At 38.7% G+C, this 25,936-nt stretch overlaps 1 protein-coding gene across 3 annotated transcripts; it reads right to left on the reverse strand.

Moving 5' to 3' along the window:
- Positions 1-660: 660 nt before the first annotated feature.
- On the reverse strand, positions 661-25,927 carry ACOX1 (acyl-CoA oxidase 1). 3 transcript variants are annotated; one of them, XM_063080559.1, is made up of 14 exons: positions 25,709-25,927; positions 25,269-25,428; positions 14,088-14,248; positions 11,464-11,571; positions 10,285-10,404; positions 10,020-10,135; positions 9,427-9,596; positions 8,123-8,285; positions 7,352-7,542; positions 6,685-6,864; positions 6,429-6,534; positions 6,148-6,291; positions 5,785-5,991; positions 661-5,030 (listed from the first exon to the last, which is right to left on the reverse strand). In XM_063080559.1, exons 1-14 carry the CDS (start codon positions 25,815-25,817, stop codon positions 4,980-4,982), a joined length of 1,986 nt encoding a protein of 661 aa, XP_062936629.1. In that variant the 5' UTR covers positions 25,818-25,927; the 3' UTR covers positions 661-4,979. The 3 variants fall into 3 exon arrangements, with proteins under 3 accessions (XP_062936629.1, XP_062936628.1, XP_062936630.1); XM_063080558.1 differs by lacking the exon at positions 14,088-14,248 and adding an exon at positions 20,684-20,844; XM_063080560.1 differs by lacking the exons at positions 25,269-25,428; positions 25,709-25,927 and adding an exon at positions 20,684-20,838.
- Positions 25,928-25,936: the final 9 nt, after the last annotated feature.

Raw genomic sequence — 25,936 nt, forward strand, 5'->3', positions numbered from 1 at the left:
GCCGAGGGGAACCACACCTCCCAGGGTGCCCCGCCGTGGCCGGCGGTGGGGGCGGCCTCTGCTGGCGGCTCGGCGCGTTGCTAGGAGCGGCCTCAACGCCGCCACCTGGGGAGAGGACGCCGGGCCGAAGGCCCTCCAGGACTGCCTGCTGGGGTCTGGGCGTTCCTCCCGCGCTCTTGTGAGGGCTGACTCGTGGCGGAGTGGGGGGCGTGAGAAATGTGGTACTATTGGAAAATGGACGGGAGGATCCCTAAGGATTTATCCCACACCACAAAGCTCGAGAGAAGTGACTATCACCTTCCTGTTCAATGATCAAATCAAAGCTACGTGGGAGCTAAGAGAGAAAGGACAGACCGACCACGGTGCATTGGACTTACAGAGGGAGAGAACATACCTAGGAATACAAAGTGGAGTGGGGAAAGGGATGGGGAGGGAGGTCGGGGATAATTGGGTGTGGGACATGGGGTATAATCACAATTTGCGACAATGGGCATGCTCTCAGCATGAATCTGGCCATCACGTATTAGGCACGAGTGGTGACAATTAGCTTTGTACCCCATGAGTATTCATAACCAATAATAATAAAAAGCTGCACAGCCAGAGTGAAACCCAATACGGATGCCCAACAAAAGGACACCTACCACGTTTTCTTGTGTGCTTCTTATGGATTTTATTAACGGTTATTCAGTTTCACAAAGGAAAGAGCGGTGAGTGGTTTGGCTTACCCGCAGGCCAAGCAGTGCCCGCTGTCATCGCTGTCCTGCTCCGGCCCCGTGCACCTCCTCCTCCTCACACCCCCACCCCACAGGACACGTCCAGCCAGTGCTGGCTAACAATAACAATACGAACTAAATGCATTGCCTTGCAGAAATCAAACTCAAACCACAACAGTAAAGGGGTAAAAAGGTAGCAAATTGACTATACATTCCAAAGGACACAAGTCATTTAGTTACATCCATAGCAATAGTAGTCAGCAGTCTGAATATTATGTGAAAGATCACACATTTGCTACCTAAAAACGATCTGAGACAGTCAACAGTGTTTTAGCAATTTATTTTGGTTCAGAATTCTTTTTTTGGCAGCAGGCTGGTCCAGGGATCAAAACCTGGCCCTTGATGTTATCAGCACCATGCTCTAAGCAACTGAGCTTTTTAAAAAATGTGCACTGATGTCAAATGACTAGTTCAGAATTCTTAAAATCATTCCCTATTTACCAAGATCTTTCCAAGACAATCGATGGCCCAGTTAAATTTAAGGGAAAAACAAAACAAAAACCACTCTGGAATCTAGGAATTTGCAGATTTGCAATAGCTAACATCTGGTAACTCAAAAAGTTTCCTTATACGGGGGTACTTCAGAAAGTTTGTGGAAAAACAGAATTAAAAGATCAAACAAATCTCTCTGTAAACTTTCTGAAGTACCCTCATATGTTTCTATATTTACTATGATGGGCCACAGGATTAGGTACTTAAAAATTTGGTCAGAGTGGATAGCTAAAAGCAAAATCCCACCATCAATATTTTAAAATGAAAAGTCATTTTTACTCATTTACAGTGTGATTTGCTCTAATCCTCCAAGAATGTAATAGTAAATAGTCAATTAGTTGAGATGACCTCCCTTCATTATTTCATAAAAATGATCAAAATCTTATCTAAGTCAGAACAAGACACTTGGTTTCAGAACAATCAATTTCCTGGCACTGCTCCTCTCTTTAGCTGCAGCGGCGGCTACTAATTATGACAACCTATAACCCCAGGCTCCTTTACACATATATAAAAAGGTTAGCAGGCATTACAGATCACCTGTAACTAATTTACTCTCTAATAAGATGGATGGAAAGAATGCAGAAATGAAGGGGCAGGGACTTTGAGCAACGGTTGTCTAAGAATTATTGATCTCCAGAGAATTCCAGGATTGTGAATTTGGAGAGCTGTATTTCTCCAGGCAAAGCCCTGCAGTGAAGAAAATCCAAGAAGTAAGGTCTACCATGTTAACTTTAGGATCTATAAAAAATACCTCCAGGTATATGTAAATTACAAGTGGTGAGTTCTTAGAAAGCATGAGAACAAAGTTAATGTTGAAATTAGTGAGTGTTCTGAAGATAAGCTGGTACTTAGCAGTGCTGTGTTCTGAAGACAAGAACATGAAGGGCCCCAAGAGCTTTGGGACCAACTGTTCTTTGAGGTCACTAATATCCAAACACTGAAATACACCTCAGTATATATCTAACAGACCATAAGGTAGAGTTCCAAACACTTTACCCATTATTAATAGCAAACACATTTCTATTAAACCTCAAATTTTTAATTTTGTATACTCTTCAGAATACTTTTTATAAAAGGCTTGTATCAATATTATTTAATAGAAAAATCACATTAATTCTACTCACACAGTATTTATCATCACTTTGGAGAAGACTAGGTTGAACTTTATCTTTGCCCTTTTTGTGCAAACAGCTCACAAAAGTACCCAACAGACCCAAACTTATCAATGGCAAAGTCTGGCTGCTTAGGGAGAGCAAACTGGCTTGTTGCTACTTTCAATGTGCAGCCAACAAATACGTACCGAATACTGACAGGGACTCGTAAAATGACCAGCGCTCCTCACAATTACAGCAATTGAAGCTGACTTATAGCTATCTGTTCAGGCAGGTCTCATGCTTCCTTTCTTGTTCATTGGGTTACCTAATAAACCTATATTCTAAATTTCTTCATAATTTAAATTTATGTTTGTGTGGCATACTTTCTCTCTTAATAGCAGTTATAAGTTATACTGAGGTTTTACTATATCTTTATTCTTTGATGACACTGTATAGAGTTCAAGAAAAAACGTTCCAATGTTAATAAAAATAGTATCAAATGCCAGATTTAGGTGTTTTTTTTTTTTTTTTGACTGGTAAGGGGATCGCAACCCTTGGCTCGGTGTTGTCAGCACCACACTTAACCAGTGAGCGCACCGGCCATCCCTATATAGGATCCGAACCTGCAGTCTCGGCGCTATCAGCACCGCATTCTCCCAAGTGAGCTACAGGGCTGGCCCCCAGATTTAGTTTTTAAATAAAACTCGAGGTGCTGGATCAAAGGTGGCCCTGTAGGATCTACAACCTCTACAAACTTACTAAGATAGAACCCAGATCTATGCAGCTAGATTAGGTGGGGGTAATTTCCAATACCCTTGGATCCTGCCCACAGACACTCATCTGTGAGTAAGGTACTTAAACACTAATTTGAAATAATTCTAGATTTAATAGGTCAATATTAAGCCATTTAAGTTTATTTTACAGAATCTGTGCTGTCAAGATATACCCAAATGAGATTAACACAGCATTAATCTTCAACCTTAATATAATATTTATAATACTATAAACTAATATTAGTTCTCCCAGTGGAAAGATTAAGGCTTGTGTCAACATACAATATTTCTGTTGTAACCTAAAAGTCCCATATTACCAGTTCCCCTGGGAAAGATTTTATGTCAGGTCCCAAGACAGGAATTACATTTCCACTGAATTATCCTATATTCTCAGGACTGATTCCAGAACAATTGCTTTCATGAGGCAGATGTCACAGATAAACAGTTACCAGGTTAAAAAAAGAGTGACATGTTGTTTTACATTGATTTTAAGGAAGAAGTCATTAAGAGGTACATGTTTAAATAAAGGATGATTGTGTAAATTAGATTTCAACTGAAAGACAAATTTAGCAATTCAAATAAAGCTCCTAGAAACATACCAAAAACAAAGCCACATATACATACGATAATAAGAAATAGAATCTATGGAACTTTCATTTATCCTCTAGCCATGGTTTCAATTATTATATTTTCTGAACAAAGAATCAGAACACATGGTTTGTATCAAAGGGTTTTTCTGCACTATTTCTTAGTGTAAGAGGTTACCTGAGTGGCATTTTTATTTTTTTAATGCCAAATAATTTGTAACCTCCAAGCATTTAACGGCTTATAAGCCAAGATGACAGAAATGTGAAATCTGGATTATCTCAGAAAACCCAGTTAATATAGTCACCAAAGTTACAGCAGCGCCATGGCTGAGAGCTCTCCTCCCGTTTATTCTACTAAGAAGGAACCATGATATTTTTTTCTCCTTTCTTCAGTATCTCTTTCGGGAGAGGGAAATAGGGAGGGAGGGAGATCAAACACCATTGACTATGGTCCCAGCAGCGGCCAAAAATCAAATGTAGAGATAACTTTGCTACCTACACCTTCCCAAGAAGTTGGGGACAAAGGGAGTTGTAGTGTTACTAAAGTGACAGTTTAGGGATCCTTTTGAATGGAAGATTAATTCCTAATTACATGAGACAGTGATCCTGCAGGAGGCCTATGCTGAAAAAAGTCTTCCTATTGGAAAAATACTATTATTAAGTTAGACTGGAGCAATGCATCAGCAAAGGAGGGCAAGCAGGAGGAAAACGTGTTAAGCATAAACTGGCGCACATTCAGTTTTCTGATTAGTTTTTTTCCTCCAATCCCTTTTCTTCAGTCCTGCCTTCTAGCCAGGCCTTATGGTAGAAGTTGTAAGACATTTATCAGGAAAACTTGGAAGTGTTCTACCCCACTTCAAAAATAGCTTTGCTTAAAAACACGTATACAGCCAGTGATTAGCAATTAACATGTGAAGATAATTAACTACTCAGTAGTTAAATTCTGCTAATTATCAAAGTCATGGCCTAGTCAGCAGCATTACAAATGGAAGTCAAACTGCATTTCTTAAGCTTTTTCTGAATGCTAACAGGTCCCTTTCAGTGTTAACTGCACTTAAAACACATCTGTTTTTTTCATTTAATCTCTGAAATCTGTTCATTTTTCCCTTCATTTATAAAAACAGGAAAGAGGTCAATTTATCATTTGCTCTATAACTATTTGAATTTGATAAAGATTCCACGCAGATTTGGGTGTCATGTATGAAGAGAGTTGCATACAGGCTGCTTTCTAGAGCCAATTAAACTTGTCTTTGTGACACCTCAGAGCTTGGACTGCAGTGGTTTCAGGTGCTTATAGTAAGATTCATGGACCTGCAGAGAAGGAAAAGAGAAGAAACACTGATAAAGAGATTGCTATGTAAAACAGCAAAATAGCATACTTTTTTTTTTTTTTGACAGCTGGCTGGTACAGGGATCTGAACCCTTGACCTTTGGGTCTAACCAACAGAACTAAATGGCCAGCCCCTTTTATTAAAAATAGCATACTTTTAGTTGAGAGATTATTTGGACCTTATTTGGATCCTGAATCAAAGAAATTGTTAAGAAAAAAATTGAGCCAATTGGGGAAATCTGGACATTGGGTATTTCATGACATTAGTTTGTTTAGGTATGGGAATGGTATTGTGGTTGTTTTTAAGGAGTCCTTTTCTATTAGAGCCACATATTGAAATATTTATGGATCATAGTATCTGATGTCTTAGATTTGTTTCAAAATAATCCCTAGGTGGTGGGGGATGGGAGGTGAGGGTTCAGATGAAACACACTGGCCTTGAGTTGATAGCTGTTGAAGAGATGGACAAAGGGCACATGGAGGTGCATTAGAGTATTCTATTTTTGTGTATGTTTGAAAATGTTCAATTAGTTACTAAATATCCAAGGGAATTAAAACCCTGTCTACTGTGGGAACAACCTAGTTTCCTTCTGAACCTGCTGCTCAAATATAGTGACTGTCAGAAGTGGCCACAATGCTTTCAAAGTTTTCACAGATGAATCCCTTTCCAGAGGCTTTCCTGCCCCAATATTTAAATGACGAATTTGAAAGGGTGAAAAGACATTGGTTTTTTACCTCTGCTTTGTTCAGCGGGGATTTCTTGGCCCACTCAAACAAGTTTTCATACACATTCCCATCATAGCGGCCAAGCACAGAGCCAAGCGTCAGATCCTGAAAGTCAAATGCATCAACCAAAGCAACAGCATCAGGGCGAATGAGAGTGAGTAACTCCTTTATACGCTGGTTTACTTGGGAAATTTGAGACTCTGTCATGATGCTTCCCTAAAAGAAACCCAAATAAAAAAATAAATAAGAAAATAAATTAAATATATATATATATAAATATTTATACACACACAACTATAAAGTAGATAACAATTATGTTTCTTAAAAAAAAAAAAAAAAAAAAAAAAAGACTTCTACTTAGAAAATACTCACCTGAAGAAAATCCCCTGCATTCTGACTGATTCCATACAGAGAATACAAGAGACATAAATTCTTTAAGACAGCTTGGACAGATTTATCTTGAATTTTGAGGAGTTTTTCTGAAAAGAGCTTAACTACCACATAGTGGCAATGTGCCTAGATAAAAAGAAAACAAGGTGTGAGAACCTTGGAAATAGATTCAATACATGATGACAAGGGATTTGCACTAATAAAATGGGGGATGCTGGTGGGGGTTGCGGCGGGGAGTGGTGCGAGAGAAAGCTACCACTGACCTCACTTGCTCGAACAAGGTCAACAGAAGTTAGGTTCCAAGCTACCTCCTTGCTTTTTCTGTGAATCACTTCAGTTTGAAGGTTTTTTGCAGCAATTTCTACTAATCTGTTCAGAAATTTAAAAAAAAAAACAAAAAAACTGGAGATCTGAGGAAATGATCAATAGTACTCGTGGCTCCTTCTGGTCTATATGATCTGTAGCCCCAGAGTTCCATGCCCCCTTGACCGTGTATTTTAACTCAGAGGGTGAGCTCACCTGGCTGCACGAAGTTTATATGCTTCGGTTAGGCTGTCGGGGCTGTTGATATCCACCGCAGCCGGCCAGACTGCTACCTGCTGTGGCTGGATGCGCTGACTAGGCAGGTCGTTCAAGTAGGAAACCATGCCAAATACCAAATTTCCTGAGTGCACCTGGTCATAACTTTTCATCAAGAACCTAAAAATCACCAGTACACACGCTCTTAGTAACTCTACTCTTGAAATGACCTTAAGCTATGTGACAGGCATTCCATACTCACTACTCTGACCACAACATAAAGACAGTGAATCAGGATGGAAGGCAAAATTATGCCTTTCAAACACACACACACACACACACACACACACACACACACACACACACACACACACACACACACACACACACACACACACACACACACACACACACACACACACACACACACACACACACACACACACACACACACACACACACACACACACGAGGAAACATGGGAACAGGGCTGGCCAGTTAGCTCAGTAGGTTAGAGTGTGGTAGTGACACCAAGGTCAAGGGTTCGGATCCCTGTACCAGCCAGCTGCAAACAAAACAAAAGAAATAAAAAAGAAAACATGGGAACAAGAACCTATGAAATGGACTTGAACATTCTTAGCAGATAAATCATGAATTTGCATCTCACCTAGCTGTCTGTAGCATCATGACAGTGTTTTCTCCCTCAAAGGTGCAGGCAGGGGTGAAGTTGACATAAATATTTGGAAGACCACTGTAGTGAGAATAGCCATGACCACCACAAGCCATCCGACACGCTTCAATAGCAGTGTTGGCTGTCCAAGAAGTGAAAGCCTTAAGCCCAGCAGTGAGGGCATGAAGCTGAGGGAAAAAGCACAAAGCCATTAGGAAATCTGTGCTGCTCAGAGCCTGAGTTTCCAATGAGAAAACATGTATCCACCTCTAACAGCACCGGTCACTGTCCAAACCAGTTGCCATGCATGCAAACTAAAGAAGCACAGTTGTCTGACTAGCCTGAATCAATAACATTCCCACACTCCTTCCAAAACCATTCTATCTGGCAAAAAGTCACCACTTAACGTTCCCTTGATTGACGAACAACCAACACAGTACAATACTTCTAATGATATTTAAAATACTTAAAAACAGTTTAGTCCGAGTGCAGTGCTGTTTAAAACTAATTGACCACAACCAGTTACAGATTTCTTTGTTCCTTCTCCACTCCCATGCTTCATTTGACTAACCTTTAAAAAAACAAAGAAACAAAACTTAAAAATGAAACCCACATATCTTCACATATAATACACTTTCAGTGAGAAAAAGTTCTAAGAATATATAATTCTTTTCAGAAAATCCCAAAGTTTAATATTCTCTGGATATTAGCCAACAGGCAAACATGAAACAGAAGGGTGCCCATGAGTGAACGCGGCCAAACACGTACCTCAGGCAGTTCACTCAGGTCCCCTTGGCCAATGCCTTCATTAATCCGATGATAGGTCTCCCTCATGTATGCACCCACAAACTGGAAGGCATAGGCAGTGGCCAAAAGTGGAAAGAGTTTATACTGCTGGGTTTGAAAATTCAAAATCTGCGGTTCTGGTTCACTAAATTATACATGAAAAGAAAAAAAAAAAGTGAATGCTTATACGGAACTTGCTATGTGCCAGGTTCTAGTCTAGTCTAAGCATTTTGATATATTAACTTATTTAATCCTCATAAAGAACCTGTGAGGTAGCTACTATTATTATTCCCATTTTACAAAGAAAAACTGAGAAGTTGAGAATCTGCCTGAGGTCAAGTGGCAAATAAGTGGCAGATCCCTGATTTAAATCTAGGCTATTTGACTCCAAAAGACCATGCTCTTAACCAATTTGTTGTAATGCCTTAGGCAGACAGAATTTTCTAGGTGCAAAATTCATATCTGCTCTCGTCTTTCCAGTATAACTAAGGAAACTGTATCTCATAGCAACATACAAAACCATGGGGCCAGACCGTGGCTCACTTGGGAGAGTGTGGTGCTGATAACACCAAGGCCATGGGTTCCGATCCCTATATAGGGATGGCCGGTTAGCTCACTTGGGAGAGCGTGGTGCTGACAATACCAGGTCAAGGGTTAAGATCCCCTTACCGGTCATCTTTAAAACAAAAACAAAAAAACATACAAAACCAAAGCTAGTTAATCTCACAGCAAGAAGGCTGAGGAGGTCTAGCACTCTACATGGCTGAATAACCTATATTTTGACCACAGTCTTGGAGAAGACCCAGTGCACAGAGTTATTTTGAAGTATATTTTGAAGTATAAGAATTAGCAAAGGTCTGCTCATATCAATTTCTTTATTAAGAGTTAAAAGAGTATCAGCAAGTCATGCCCAAGTAAATAGGAATAAACCGTGGCCAGGAACACAAAAGGGAATCAAGTTTAATGCCACTTTCACCACAGATAATTTGTACTTGTTAGTAGTAATTAGAATTTTCAAAGTGCCTTCAGCGTTCTGAACATCGCCTTTATAGAGCTCAAGTAATATTATTACTATTTTTCTTAGAAGGTTAAAAATAACAGTGTTTAGTCTCATCTTCCCTTTTAAGAAAAGGAAGCCTAAGTACTAGGTAGCAGGCCTAGTACACTGCCATCCTAGCTAACTCTGCATAACCAATGCATCTTTATCCACATTAGGGAATTCTGATATCTGAATGGGGTCAAAGCCAGGTCTACACTACTGAGCTCATCTCAGACCCCAGCCTTACCCTGGCTTTATTTCAGACTGGTGCCTCACGGCGCTGTATCGAATGGCAATGGTGCATGCCTTAGACAGAGATCGAGCAGCTTCTCCCACAAGGAAAGACCTGACAAACACCATGGTTCCATAGGTCAGCTTGTTACTCAGGGGTTTCACATACGTGCCATCAGGCTTCACCTGGAAAAGAACATGGGACAGATGCTTCCTTCTGTTAAGTCCAAGAGGCAGTTTAGGCTAGTGGTTCTCAAAGTGTAGTCCCTAGAAGGGCAGCATTAGCATCAACTGGCAACTTGTCTGAATCACTAAATCTCAGTCCCTACCCTGACCTACTGAATCAGAAACTCTGGGGGTAGGGGTCTAGCAATCTGGGTTTTAACCAGCCCTCCAGGTAACTTTAATGCATGTGAAAGTTTTGCAAACCAGGATACGCTCCTCGCCCCTGCTAACTGCTTCTGATTTCACTTTCATAATAAAAAAAGCATCCAAAGTAAAAATGTTATTACCTTCTAAAAGAACAGACCTTTTAAAACCCATCGTTATCAACAGCCATTGCAATCCCCATGTCTGATGTCTCTGCCCCTATTTTCTAACTAAATATACCTGGGCATGCTTCATCAGCATATTTTCTCTGGGAATACGATAGTTGTCCATCTTCAGGTAGCCATTATCTATCTCATCATAACCAAATTTGGGGCCAATGTCTCCAACAGTAATACCTAACACAGATCAAAGGAAAGTCATGAGATGTTTATGCTCCGGAATTCCTGGCTTTCCCTTCTCCTCTTTAGTTGTGCATTATGCTTTTCTTGCAAAAGAAAGGTGTTCAGTTTAATTTTCATCTCAACATCAGATGAACAATTCTTACCCGGAAAAGGCTTATGGGTCCCAATTTCACGAATAGGTACAATAAAGGCATGTAGTCCATAGCATTTCCCCTTAGTGATGAGTTGGGCAAGAACTATGGCATGATTTGAAGTCTTTCCAACTGCAACATCAAAGGGAACAAGAGAGAGAAATAAGCATACATTCTAACATTTCCAATGGGCAGAAACAGAGGAAGGGAAAAAAGCATGTGTTAAACACTAGACTACATCAATAAAGTGTGTCCAGAAAGCCTTTCTTTTTTTTTTTTTTTTGGCAGCTGTCTGGTACCAGAAAGCTTTTCTGATGACAGTATACCATACCTAGCTTTCAGAAAGAAATTCACTTAAGTTACTAATTCTGACAGTTACTAAAATTTACTGAATTTTGGAAAAGCAATCCTTCATTTAACAAGACAGCTTTACTTTCTTTTCCACTTATTTCTCATGCATTTACATAAAGAAAATTTCAGGATACCCATAAGAACATTAATTTTAATTACCTATTTTTTTCCCTAAGGCAGTGCTGACCAAGAGAGTAGTCACTAGCCAAATGTGGCTATTTACATTGAAATCAATTATAGTTAAATAAAATAAAAGATTTAGTTTCCCAGTTAACTAACAACGTTTCAAGTGCTCAACAGCTACAGAAGTATTTGTTTTTTGCATGCTAGTTTTTTTTTATCAAAACATAATGTCACATATTAAAACTACATAAAGTGAATAACAAGATCCTTCAAACACTAACTCTATCTGAAACATATATCCCTAGACAATTCAAAATGGAATTAAGAAGATATTTAATAATGAAAGTTTCATGACAAAGCTATTTAAAATAAGAATTTGAAAACATGTCAAATGCTTGGCAATATGGAAATGACTAATCAAACAGGGGATACTAGGTTATTTTAAATGATGACTATGAAAACTATGCTAATACAAAGGAAAGTTTAAGTGAAAAACTACGAAAAGCAGAATAAGAGCGCTGTCATTTCTACACTCTGTGAAATGTATAAATATATATAACATGTACCACAAGAGAATGTGACATAGCTTAGGAGAGTTTAAGATTTAAGAATTCTTCCTATATTTCAAAATGATAATTTCACATAAGTTCTACATTCTAAACATTATTTCATAATAAATCTGTAAAATGTCCAATAAATGCTGAAAAATTCACTTACGCCCCCCAGGCCACCACTTAATAGAGGTAACAGTAGGACTGTTGAGAATGAACTCTTCAGTTTTGGGGTCATATGTGGCTGTGGTTTCCAAACCTCGAAGATGAGTTCCTATGGTGATAAATTACATTTACTTTAGATATATATGGGGAAAAAACAGAGAGAGGGTAAAACTTCCTACCAGGTCCTTTAAGCACTAATCTCTCAGAGAAAAACAAAATCTACCAACAACAACAAAACATCTGTGGATGAACTACAAATGGTTGATAACCAAGATATAAGGGTACTTCAAAACGTTCATGGAGGGCCGGCCCGTGGCTCACTTGGGAGAGTGCGGTGCTGATAACACCAAGGCCTCGGGTTCGGATCCCATATACGGATGGCCGGTTCGCTCACTGGCTGAGCGTGGTGCTGACAACACCAAGTCAAGGGTCAAGATCCCCTTACCGGTCATCTTATAAAAAAAAAAAAAAAAAAAAAAACGTTCATGGAAAGATTCACATTTTTTTTTTTTTTCTAAAAGATGACCGGTAAGGGGATCTTAACCCTTGACTTGGTGTTGTCAGCACCACGCTCTCCCAAGTGAGCTAACCGGCCATCCCTATATAGGGATCTGAACCCGTGGCCTTGGTGTTACCAGCACCGCACTCTCCCAAGTGAGCCACGGGCCGGCCCTCACATTATTTTTTAACTTTGTTTTTTGGGCTGCCTGCTTAGCTTGCTTGGTTAGAGCATGGTGCTGACAACACCAAGGTCAGGGTTCAGATCTCTGTATCGGGTAGCCACCAAAAAAAAATTCTATTTTTCCATGAACTTTTTGCAGTACCCTCGTACTTAAAATTTTCTGTACTATCAGATAGTTTCCCGTTAGGCTGAAAATATAAATTTCATGCATGTTCCATTTCCATATTTGATTTAGTGGATTTGTAACATTTATTTAAATCAACCAAGACAAAATATAAAGGCAGCTTAGAATCATATTTTTATAAGATCATAATATACGAATTTAACAGGGAAGTTAACTGTCCTTTTAAACCCATTTCTAAGTTGCAAATATGCCAATTTCAACTCATATGTATTATGTTTACCACATCAATTCAACATTCTGGAATTTTGCACTACTGAGAATAAGATAACATGTGATAGGAAGAGATTTCAGCTAACCTTCTTGTAAATTGAGAATTCATTTCAGAATGACTGCTAGAATGGAAAATAAGAGCTTAGTAAAGCTATAATCATTATGGGCAAAAAGACCTGGAACAGTAACTTTTTAAAGTTCCTAAAGGTCCAATAATAAGGTTTGAATTCACCCTATAGGTTTCCAATGTCAAGCCTTAACTTAGTCCTAGCTGGTTCATTAGTATGACAAAGGAGAGTTCCTGGTTTCATATGCTTATTGGACACGTACGGGTACTTTTTAAATCCTAATACGAAATGCCAAAACTCTTTGAAAAAAGTTATAGAAAAATGTTCTAGGTGGCACTCTCTATAACAATACTACACTGAAGCAAATGCTGGAACCTTTTACCAAACTGCTTTGGTAATAATGCTAGACTTCACTGAACACTTACTTTGAAACATTTAGGAACTTCCAAGCTGAATAACAGAGATGAGCAATTTAGGTGCAATCCACAACCTTCCCAAGTAAGAATCAAGAAACCAGATACTTAGACTCCTTTCACCAAAGAGTAAGCTTTTACAGAAAAAAAGGATAACATATTAAACAGAACAGATAAGGACAAAACATTTTCAAAAGCACAACTGAACCAAACAGGATTCCAGTTTGAGTCTTGTGAAAATCCTGTAAACTACTACTCAGCACCGAATAAGAAGCAGCAGTCGTACAGAAACAAGGAACAAGTGGCAAATATATACTAGACCAAGTTTTCTGAAACCTGAGAGCAGAAAAAAAGAAGCCAGAAGCAAATGAATGGCAAACGCAGATACCAATTCAGAACAGATGGTAAGAGAAGAGCTAACCACCTAGGTTCATGAAGAAAAGTAGGTAGAGGGATGGAAAGGAAAAAAGGTGGTAAACAGAGAGTTTGAAACCAACTGCCTGAAAGTATGGCATATCTTATTCTTCTAACCTCTGGCCAAGCCACCTTCAGAACTTTGCTGGATTTACTGAATCAAGGTTCAAATAACTTCAAGGCACAAAATGCTGCACATCTTGGTTATAGTAAGCTACTCATTTCCCTTCAGCAAGTCAAAAAGCACACATACTACTAATCTGTATTTCTTCTGGAATTTGTAAAAGTTCATTAAGGTATCAGTTGTAAAGGTAATCAAATAGTAACAAAGGAAAAAGGATGAATTCAGATTCTATATGCACACAGATCTCCGTGAACTTGAAAAACAACTTGGTAAATAAAGCCTGGCTTGCAATTCTTGACTTTCTAAAGGGGAACCATGAAAAAAATCAATCAGCAAATCCCTATGATAACGTAATTTTAATTTCCACTGACCAAAGCAATGTCCATGCCAAAACCTGGACTCTGAAGAAAGAGGTCATTTAAACAGATCACAGTACAAGACATGCCATCATTAGCACATGGCAGGCACTCCGTGCATGTTAAGCTCATAGGGGCCCGCCCAACCCAGAAGGTAGACTGAATACACCGTACCATGACCCATCTCTGTCTGGGCATAAGTGCCAATGATCTCCAAGTTCCAGGCGGGCACGAAGAAGCGCTCCTGTTGCTCTGTGGTTGCCTGGTGAAGCAAGGTGGGCAGGAACATGCCCAAGTGAAGGTCCAGAGGCTCAGGCCGCCCTCGGTGCACAAAGCTTTGAAGAAATACCAAGGACAGGCATTTGAGAGAAGAGTCATCAGGTGTGAGAGAATCAGTAATTTGAAAAGACAGAGCAAAGAAGGAGAAAACAAAACCTTCTGTAAGTATGCATGCACTTTATCATGGTTGGGAGCACCATATCTTCCTGTGTATACTTTACAACCCTTGGCAATTTCCATTTTTCTTAAGTTGGTAAGGAATATGGCAAGGATTGGCTACTGATTCCAAACCTACGTGCACAAAACCACATGTAGAAGGCAAAGGATTCCAGCCTAGCAATTAAAGGAAATAAAAAATTTGAAAAGGGGTGTGTGTGTGTGTGTCTGTGTGTGTGTTTATTTTTTTAAAGATGACCGATCCCTTGACTTAGTGTTGTCAGCACCACGGTCTCCCAAGTGAGCTAACCGGCCATCCCTATATAGGGATCGGAACCCATGGCCTTGGTGTTATCAGCACCACACTCTCCCAAGTGAGCCACGGGCCGGCCCTGAAAAGGTTGTATAGAATGGAGAATTTAAGTGGTACAACGATTCATTCTGACAAGAAGGGGAGAAAGGAGAACACAGTTCTCTGAGTGACAATATGATCCCCCAGACTAAAGTTTTGCCTAGGTGCAATTTCAATAAAAATTTCAACAAGAAAAATTTTCTGTTTTCCACTAAACATCTAGCATAGATCCACATTCCTTACATAACTCTGATCATTTCATTCAGATTGATCACATCAGATATTCAGCCATGCTCTACTGAAACAATTTAACAAAAACTGACAGTGCTCTTCATTCCAATAACTTATTTCAGAAATAAAAAAAGACATGCAATTTCTAGTGAAGATCATAACAATTACAAGTTACAGACTCATGCATAACAAGCTCTCCATTTCAATTATACAGGAATTACACTAATAATAAACATCTTGATTTTAGTCATTTTAAATCTGCTTTGTGGGGTCATTCTTTTCCACTTAAAATCTGCAGGTAACTTAAGACTTCTGTGTGAATTTTTTTTTTTCAGGGGGTGGGAGGGGGTGGCAGTTGGCCAGCATGGGGATCCAAACACTTGACCTTGGTGTTACCTGCGCTGCACTCTAACCAACTGAGCTAACCAGCCAGTCCTGTGTGAGTTTCTTTTTTTTTTTTTATTAGCACCACGCTCTAACTAACTGAGCTAACCGGCCGGCTGACTCTTTTTTTTTTTTTTTTTTTTAAAGATGACCGGTAAGGGGATCTTAACCCTTGACTTGGTGTTGTCAGCACCACGCTCAGCCAGTGAGCGAACCGGCCATCCCTATATGGGATCCGAACCCGGGGCCTTGGTGTTCTCAGCACCACACTCTCCCGAGTGAGCCACAGGCCGGCCCGTGAGTTTATTTCTAAGGATAGAAAATCCTATATGTCATTGTATTTCTCCACATAACTGGCATTGTGTTTGACTTCTAGCTCCAAATTAATCAACTCTATATTGCTCTTAATATTCTATTTAATTATCTTAGAAATGAGCCTAAACAACATTTTGGTTTTTAAATATCTCAGTTTGTTCCATATAAGGTAAGGAGGAAAATAACCAGGGCACACTGCTCAGGCACGGGCTGATCAAGGACTTCTTCTAATCAAGTGTCTGTGCTTTCAGTTAACCAATCACATAAAAATCAAAGAATGTGTGACTGAATCCCTCATTTTACAGAGAAGAAATTAAGGCTGAGATGGGTTAAGGGCTTTCTTCAGGTCAAAAAGATAATGGCAAAACAAGGAGTGCCTTTTACTCACAAAGAGAAATGTCAAGTGTCCCCAGTTTTTAAAATGAGTGTCTAGAAGAAAAGTCGATGTACACCTAGGACCTGAAAAGAGAACTCTTTTGAGCTAGTAATGAAACCTGAGACCAGCCATTTTTAGCACTTTCATAGAAGGCTATTTTGCATTACTAGAAATCAGAGCAATTCCTGGTGAAGGAAAGGCCACTACAGAGCACTCCATCAGACTCATGGAAGTATCTGCATGGTTTATCATGGAGTAGTAACACGTGCTAAGGATTACCACAAAATACACTTAGTAAAGACTTGCTAGTTAGCTCACTTGGGAGAGCGTGGTGCTGACAACACCAAGGTCAAGGGTTTGAGCCCTGTACCAGCCAGCCAGCTGGCAAAACAAAACAAAAACAAAAAAAAAAAAACTGTAGGGGGCACGGCGTAAAACCACTACAATCAGAAACTGTTTTGAGACTGAAGAATGTTTTCAGGAGAAAAATGTCTCTTGTCACTAATACATGGATTATTCAGAAGTGGATGAAATTTTAAAATGTTACAAGGAGAAAGTGATCTGGATAGTTTTTTGACTTAACTAAGTATTTGTTGTAAAAAGTTGGTTATGCATGATAAACATTATGTATTATTTTTCAAATAATTTATTATAAAATTACAAAGCACCAACATTATACTTGGTGAAGCACTAGAGTCAGTTCTTTTACAATCATAACATCAAAAGGCCTCCCCAGTCTCTCCTTCCACATGATACGAGCCTGGAAAGGCTGGCAATCAAATACTGAGGAAAAATGATTATATTAATAATATATGAGAAAGGAAAAAATAAAAATAGCTCTGTGGAAAGCATGATTATAATCCTAGGAAATCAACAGCAACAACTAAATACCAGCAAATAAATGAATTAAGAAAAGCTGCAGGCTATTAAGGGGTTGGGTGGGTGGGGGAATCCACTGCATTCTGATGTATTAGGATCATTCAAACAGAAAGCTCAGTAAAGAGAAATATAATTTATAAAAGTAACAAAATATTTAAAATTTGTTAAGTAACTTAGCTCAGGATATTAAAGATTTATTTAAGAAAAAATATAAGTTCCTAACAGCATGAATAAAAGAAGATATGAATAACAGGAAAGAAAGAGGTAATTCTTGGCTGAGAGGACTAAATAAAGGTAACACTTCCCAGGAAAGTACAAGGCAGCCTTAAAATTCCTGTAGAATATTTTTTAGAACTTGACAAACTGAGATCAGAATTTATCTATAAGAATAATTAGGCAAGAATACCAAATACATATGATATAAATACATATATCTTGAAATGTGACGATAGGCTTATCTTATCAGATATAAAAATATTTTACAAAGCAAAATTGAGCCAAAATTTATGATATTTAGAAGAAAAACAAGGAAACAAACATATTGATGTAATACATTTAAGTTTTCAGAAATAAATTTAAACTATTATAAAACTCTAAGACAAAACAGAAAGAATATAACAATAGGAAAAGAACCAGTGGTTAATAAATATTAAAAATCTAGAAAATCATTTGGGATTCATTCTCACTCCATATGCAAATTAAAGCATTAAACATAAATCAAACAAAAATATTGTAAGAAAACAGAAGATAATTATTGGTGGGAGAAAATTTATGCCAACTCAGGGAAGGATGCATTGAATACACAAGGCCAAAACATTTAACAAAACAGAAGGTAATGGAAAAAATATTAAACATAAAATATTATCATCTAAGATCAATATGAAGATCCTATTTAATCAGTATTCAAATTACATAGGAAATGTAAACTTTAAATCAAGACATATAACAACATCCAGCTTCGCTAGCAATGGAAAATTAAAACTTTAACTCTTAGATATACGTTAAAGTAGCAAAAATAAAGTGACCATGTTGACGGGGCTATGGAGATACAGGTAGAGAAGTTGCTAAATATATTGTAAACTTGTTGTTTCAGGAAGTCTCAAACTGGGCAACAAAAACTATGAAATGTTCATTCCTTTCAATGTAGTAATTCATTTCTGAGAAAGATATTCCAAAGATATAGCCCCAAAGAATACAGTTTTCATAAAGAGGTTTATAGAATTTTATATTATCATCAATAATAGTAGAGAAATTAGGACAGTCCAAATACCCGGCGGAACAAGTTTCACGGGAAGTCCACGAAACATGTTTCATGGGAAGACCCCCAACAAGGAAGAGAATCACTTGGGAAAAGAGGAGACTAGCTAGCGTGGGGAAAGAGGGTGGGGAAGATGCAGGGAGAGAAAGGCAATGATTTACAAAATCAAGCTTACCGCCTGTCTTCAAGTTTCAAAGCAGGAAAGGTGCTTTATTTCATATTTAAGAATTAATGATGGGAATGTGCGAGGATACTATACCATCTTCAAGGATAATAGCTATGTATTGTATAAACTCTATATTCCTAAATACTTAATAATAGAAAACAAGGCAAGAAGAATCCCTACGAAGTGGCCACATCTTAAAATGATCAAATATGTGTGAAGAGCAAACATAATACCTGCTTTGTGACCTAAAGAAATGTGTGGTCAGGATAATAACACTGGACCGACCAAGTTCCACAGACTGTTCCTTCAACCCCAGAACCCTGGGGAGGGAAGCCCTCCTCAGCTCAGGCCTCTGCCTTGAAGACTCACAGAAACACAGAGCAGGTGCGTGTTGGCATTTCTTCACGTCTTTAGATGAGGGAAAATATAACACTAATGACCGACACTTTGTGCAGGTGATTGAAATTTAAGATTCTGAAGGAACATGGAATGAGCCTGAACAAGAGTCTCTTCATTTCTCAGGGGCTACCTAGACATGAAAGAATCTCAAACTTGGAGCTAGCCAGTTAGCTCAATTGGTTAGAGAACACCCTTGAAACACCAAGGTCACAGGTTCAGATCCCCACACCAGCCAGCCAGCGAAAAGAAAAGAAAAAGTCTCAAACTGGCTACAGCTAATTCTGTGAGAACATTTTAGATAATCATTGTTCACCAATTTCCAAAAGTTTCAAAATTTAAATAATTAGATTTCATTCTGAACAAGCTGCTCTATTGCCAACCTCCTTGACATTGAAGGACTTTTTATGTATATAAGGCAATGCTGTCACATGACACAAATTGACCTACAAATGGATTGACTTCCACGGAAAAGCAGTCAACAAAGAACAACATGAATTAACAAAATTCCAGCAAGAAACAAGATCTAATCTTACAACACTGTTCTCTAAAGTCAACTAGAGATTAAGAAAAAGTTAGTTCAATACAAGAAAATATACAAACTAGGGATAAAAGAAAGAAAACTCTAATAAATGCAAACCTGCCTAGAACAACATAGGATCTTAGTTCAATTCCCGTTCTCCTCAAACAAGGAAAGTTTAAATCTTCGTTTCTTCCTCTCTCCCTTCAATATTTAGGGCAAATACTATTTGTGACGTACAAGTACTTCATAAATAGAGGCAGAAGCATTAACCAACAAGAGATACACAGAACAAACACATTAGCCTCAGAATATTCTACATCTTATGCCCCTATGAACAGCATGACTAGTAAGTCAAATAAATTCTACAATGATAAATATTAAAACACAACAAGGTTTTTGTACCACAAAGTTATTTCGAGATTACAAAACACACACACACAGTCTCTCCCTCTCTCCCCTGACCCCTGCATAAAAAATGTTATCTTTCTTCTCTTAGGAAACCTTTCCTCAGGCTTGTAATCTCAGTATTGGCCATCCTGAAACTAGTCTTGAGTGTTTAGTAAGGTGTCTGTAATGTCAGACCATGACCAGAATCTACAGTTCCCATGGAGACGATAAAGAACATTCTCCATAAACCAATTCACAAATGAAAATGCAGCAAACCAAATACAAAATGAAGTTTTCCTGATTCCTGCATCCCTTCTCTTTCCCTTTATTTACTGCCTCCACCTTGATAATTAGATATAAGGCTGGGCAGCTCAAATTCAAAACACTCAAACCTGCCAATGGCTTTGTCCACAAAAACACACTTATTTCACAGTAAGATCAAAGGCAAAACTTTTTGAAAGTCCCCAGATATTCAGGAACTCCTTTACCAAGAATTATGGGCAATGAAGAGTGTCCACAGACATGTATGGGAAAAATGTATGAAAAGACTGGAGTCAGACGATCAGCATCATGGGCTTTTTTCCAAACTGCCTTACAGTCCTGCTAGTAGACAATGAAAGAGTATGACATGCAGCTGCCATCACCCTCTGCCCCCTAAAACCCACACCTTAACTTCATTAAAGCAGAGAGGCATCTTTCAGATATCGTTGAGGCACTGAGAAGCTCTGAAGAATTTCCAACAAAGTCTTTAATAATTAGACCAACATAATGGGGGCTTTGTTGTACTTTAATCCCCATCTTTCCTAACTGCTCAGCAGCCGTTAAAAGGGGGTATATGTAGCAATGATAAAAGGTTTTAAGTAATAACACTGAATGATGTTTACAGGCCAGAGCCCTGGACCAGTTTACAGGGAAATGCCCCCAGAAGACAAGAAGCTGAATTTTGATTTAATAATTTAAAAACAAAATCCCAAATACGCAGCAGCAGAAAAAAAATCAAATGCCAATGGTCACTGTTAACTGAAGTCCTGAGGTGGGTTACCCACGGACCCTCAGATGTGGACTAACCGTGGCCCATTTCCGTCTGGGCATAGGTGCCAATTATCTGGAGTCCTTTGGATGAAGGCAGCCATTTCTCTTGCTGAGCAGTGGTGCCCTGATTCAACAAGGTAGGAATAAACATGGAGTAATTGAGGCCCACAGGTTCCACAAAATTGACCAAATGTAGTCTATAGGAGAGAAAAGAAAAGGATCTCAGCCTTACTCTAGAAACTGCATTCTACCATCCATTCTTGCCAAACAACCTTGGCCCTCAGGATGAAGGTTAGGAAAATTTAAACCCCGTTCTTATGAAGTTAAACGTAAAATTTACCATTTAACTACCTAATAAGCCAACTGCAGAACCTAGTGGTATCCCTTCTCCATTTCAGGGCCAGAATTCCTTTTAAAATTCTATACTTAATCCAGGAAGTAAATTCTATCTGTTTTAGACTAAAAACCCCTTTTGTTTGTTTTTGGTTTTGTTGGTATTATTTGCTGGTTTGATTGCTTAGACTTTTTTTTTTTTAGAGTATGGGTGATTTTTTTTTGTTTTTGCTTTATTTTTAGGTTTTACTTGTTTGTTTTGAAAATTAAAAGGAAGTCCACAGAACACTTATTTGTAGAGCTGTTAACAAAAGCTCCTGAGGAAAAACAAAACTATCTTTCCCTAGATAATCTAAACAAACATCCAGAAGAGTAAATATATAATCCAAGGCAGAATCATCTAAAGGTCTTCAGGGTTACAGATGGGTAAGTGGATAATGTGTTAAAAATTAATCCACAATGGTCAATGAACATTATTCCAGAGGAAGGGAACTCTACATCATATTGAAATTCAGTCTCAACTACCTTCTCATAAAATAGGGTCCATGAAATAGTAAAAATACAAATTACACACACTTGTCAGTCTTGAGTATGCTGTGTTATTGATTTTATAGGGGCCTATTTTGTTCTTCGACACAGTGTACATCTGAAAAGCTTAAAGTACAAAACACATATCATATAACTGATCTTCATGACTTCTTGAGGGATGATGAGGAAGCAGTGTCACCACCAATTTATCTTGGCCTGTACAAAGAGCAGAGTATGCATTAAAGAAAGAAGGGGTAAACTGCTATTCCACTGCTGGGGAGGCCCTGAAACCATCCCACCACCTTAAAAGAAACAATAGTAAACACAATATATCCTATTATTTTCCTATTTCCTGACTAAGGACTACACAAATTATCCCATTGTCTTTTCTTATACAAATCATTATCCACCTAGAAACAAACAACTCTCTCCCTGGACGCTTTAGCTACTAATATTTCTAATTAACCAAAATGAATTAATGTAATCATTACATATTCCAGCAGAGGGAATGACCTCTGTGTCCTAAATCACATGTAAAAGTTAATAGAAGCTGCTCATTAGCATCAGTGAAAAACGTTTTTTTCTGTCACCAATGGCTGTCAGGCACAGGCTTCAGGTGGAAAATCACTTTTCAGGGATGATGGGACAGACTCGTCCAAACATCCAAGAGAGGACTGACTAAACATCAAAATGCCTTTTAGCCCCGAGGTTCTATGATTTTTACACTAACATCAAATGTTAAACTGGAGGGAAACAGGAGAAAAGAGGAGCATGATCAGAAGAGGTAAGTTAGTTGCCAAGTAGTTTAGGTAAGTAGCAGCTTACTTCTCTAGTACACAAATTATACACTTCACAAAACACACCATGTCTCACAGAACTGGGAGTCCAAAGACTGCTGAGAGAGATAAACGTATAAATCGTTCTCTCAAAGAAAGAGTAATAGCATTCCTTAACAGTTACGTCTCATTAAAACCAACAAGTATCTATACATTTTTCTATCTACTTTCATGAGTATATAAAGAGAAAATAAATTATTTTGATTTAACAATTTTAAAATAGGGCTGGCCGGTTAGTTCAGCTGGTTAGAGCACAGCCTTGTAATACCAAGGTCAAGGGTTCAGTTCCCCACATCGGCCAGCCACCAAAAAAAAAAAAAAAATTAAAAAATTAAATCCCAAATATGTAGCAGCAGAAAAAAATCAAATGCCAGAGATCACTGATAACTGAAGTACTGAGTATATAAAGGACTTCAATGCGGGGGGGGGGAGGGGGGAATAAATAAAGGACTTCAAGAATTTCTGAGAAATAAAAGCAGTAATTTAGGTGCTAAGTGGTGGAAATATAAAACACTCATATTCCCATAAGAGAACGGAGAAGGCTGAATAATTTAGTTAAGTACTCTGAGGTTTATAAAATGATGGTCACGCAAAAATAAATAATTCTAGGAAAGAAAGCGAAAATAAGGGACACAAAATAAAGACTATCAAATATTTATGTTCTTAATAAAAAAAATTTTTTTTGAAGCCACTTGAAAATCAAGAACAAAATCTGAGTGCTTTCTCTTAAATTAGGTTTAATCTCTCCTGAAGATGCTTTTCAAGGTATCAGCTTTTAAAAACCTAAGAAGGGTAACAAAAACTATGACTGATTCTCATTAGAATTTTAAATTACTCTTTAGAAAATTTTAGTTTTCTCAAAGCGAGCATAGTTAAAAGACAAAATTATAGAAAAGGTTAGGAAAACAGCTCATTTTCTCAAGAACTGGAGAGAACAGTTCTTTTACTGCTCAAGTTGTGAAATCTCAAAGTGTTTTACTAATATTCAATCAACTTCAAAATATTCTCATAATTAGTTTTATTTTGTGATAGCGTAAATGCATGTAAAAGAGACCTGTAAGTGCCCCAAATCCTCAGAAACATTACTGTTAATTTCATCAATTCTAGCATCCCCCAACCCTATTTTAGTATGTAAGAAATCCAATGTATTTCACAATTGATGGTATGTCATAGTTAACTAGCAGCTCTATTTTTTCCTCAGTGGTACACAAAACACTGGTGCGAGTTATAATTGAGGGGAATATAATATCAATGGGATTATATAATGAAGGCTTAGACTCAGTGAACACAATAATTGCCAAGACTCATTTTCAATCTCCTTTTCTAACAAACTGATCTCCCTATCAGATCCTAGGGACATTGAGAGGGTGTCAAAGGGCATGTTAAAGTTTGCACTTTAATACTTCACTTGCAAAATGATACACAAAACAATTGGCTGGTGTCCATGGATCTTTAACCCACATAAAAGATTGTTCTATTTCATTGTGACTTCACTTGAGTCTGGTTACATATTACGAACTACCACAGGTTATAAAATCTTCTGCACCAACTCTGAAACACACTGCATCACCCACCTAAAAAACAGTAACAAAAAAACCCCCTTTTCTTTCTTGACCTTTTAAGGAGGAAAACAATCTTACTGATTTTTAAAAGTTTACAAATCCAACTCAGGTCATTCAGTAATGTAGTCTTTTATATTTATTTATTTTTATTTTAACTTCTCAATATATATCTGTTCACTTGTCTTAACAATTCAAGGAAATGTTGTGATTTTTGTGTCTTCTTCCCCCCACACCCTTTGTTTGTGTGTTTATTTATTTTTAGCTCCCACAAATAAGTGAGAAGTAATGTAATCTTTTAGAAGTTACTCTACCTCAATACCTCCACAGCCATGAGTTACAAACTTTAAAAACAAAAATGAACTTTTGGAAGTTGGTGAGTACTCTGATTTGGGCTACTATAAATAAACAAATTTAACCATTTCTTCTTCACAATAATAACCAAGCCAAGTTGAAAACAGATACTAAATGCACTAGAGGCAGAAGTATAAGGGAGGAATGACTATTACTACCATAAAGGCAGATAACATGTTTCATTTATCTTGGTTCTTAAATATACACGATTTATATGATTTAACTTTAACCGATCAAAATATTGGAGTTCCTCTAAAATGTAGAAACCTAAAAGAGGAAATGCCCAAGAATGAGTGAAAAATATAAAATATGCTATAGATGAAAAGAATCTTGTACTAGTATAATGTAATAATAGTGTTCATTTAGCTTCAGGCAAAAAAAGTCCACACTTTTATCTCTAATTAAAAAACAAAACACAACAAAAATGGATGACCTGAAAAAAGGACATACTCTCTTCAGCACTAGGACCACGGCAGGTTTTTATGAGGTCTCTCTCATAGTCACAAGACAGCCATTTAAACACTGTCACCAGATTCGACAATATTGGGTTCTCAGAATACTTTCTATTCATCCTGAGGTTTGACAGATGTTCTTCATCCACTCCCATATTTCCCATTATTTTAAACTCAAGATCCACACTATCCAAATTCAGAAATGTAGCAGGCCTTCTTTTTACAAAGAGCAAAGACATTTTGCATTTAAATCAGTCAAAATTGAGATGCTTGGGCTAAATAATGTTTTTATAAGATCCTCGAGATAGAACTTTTGAGAACGAAAACTCCAGCACCTCCATTTATTATCAGCCTTCTATATATAATGTTTTTCATCCCACTAGAAGGCTTAGATACAAAAGTAATCACATTATTTCCCACACGTATAACTTTAAAGTGGCATGAAAATATGCCGGTTTGCGTCTTCAGACACCAAGCCTGAGGACAAAAAGCCACCACAGGCCGCGGGTTTAAAGTCTGGGCATAAAGCACTCGTTCTGTGCTAAGGCGTACCACCTACTTTTTAAACCACATGATTTCCTCCGGGTCTGCGATGCCAAACTCCCTCATCTTCTTCACCATGATGGCACTCTTCCTGATGGCCACCTCATAACGCTGACTGCGAGTGAGGAAGTTCAAGTCCTCGTGCTGGAAGTCTGGGTCGTTCAGAATCAAGTTCTCTGCAAGGGAGTTAAAGGACATCAAGAGGAAGACAGACACTCGGGGCTCCGCTACACCGTCCCCGAATCACAGCGAGTTTCAAGGTCACGGGCACATGTCGGGAAGGGCGATATCCCCACCCCACCCGGGCCACAGGCCGCCCCCTGAAGTGGGGGGTCCCGGCTCCCCTAATGTTGGGCCAGAGGCTTCGGCCTAAGCTCCACAGCGTCCCCGACTCGTCACCGAGGGCGTCTCGAGCCTTGCTCTGGGAAGGAGCGAGGCCCGGCCCACCGCCCTCACCGATCTCTCGGCGGCGCCGGGTGCGCTCGGGGCCGCCGTCCAGGACGTGTGTGAGCAGCTCCGGCGTGAAGCTGGCGGCGTCCCGCTCCCTGCGCAGGTCCGGGTTCATGGTAACGGCCAGAGGCGGCGGAGGACGAGGTGGCGGCGGAGGCAGCAGCGACGACGGCTGTCCCAGCACCAACGTCAGCCTGCCCTAGGAGCAGCCCCCTGATCGCGCGAGTCCCCGCC

Source organism: Cynocephalus volans, chromosome 16 (genome assembly GCF_027409185.1).
Source record: "Cynocephalus volans isolate mCynVol1 chromosome 16, mCynVol1.pri, whole genome shotgun sequence".
Lineage (NCBI taxonomy): Eukaryota > Metazoa > Chordata > Mammalia > Dermoptera > Cynocephalidae > Cynocephalus > Cynocephalus volans.

Excerpts from the sequence above, each read along its gene's own strand:
- ACOX1 (XM_063080559.1), bottom strand. The coding sequence starts at position 25,817 with ATGAACCCGGACCTGCGCAGGGAGCGGGACGCCGCCAGCTTCACGCCG. Across the intron at positions 14,249-25,268 it reads GAAATCATGTGGTTTAAAAA|CTTTGTGCACCGAGGGCGGC; the intron begins GTAGGTGGTACG and ends ATTTCTTCAAAG. Across the intron at positions 9,597-10,019 it reads TGCTGATGAAGCATGCCCAG|GTGAAGCCTGATGGCACGTA; the intron begins GTATATTTAGTT and ends GTTCTTTTCCAG.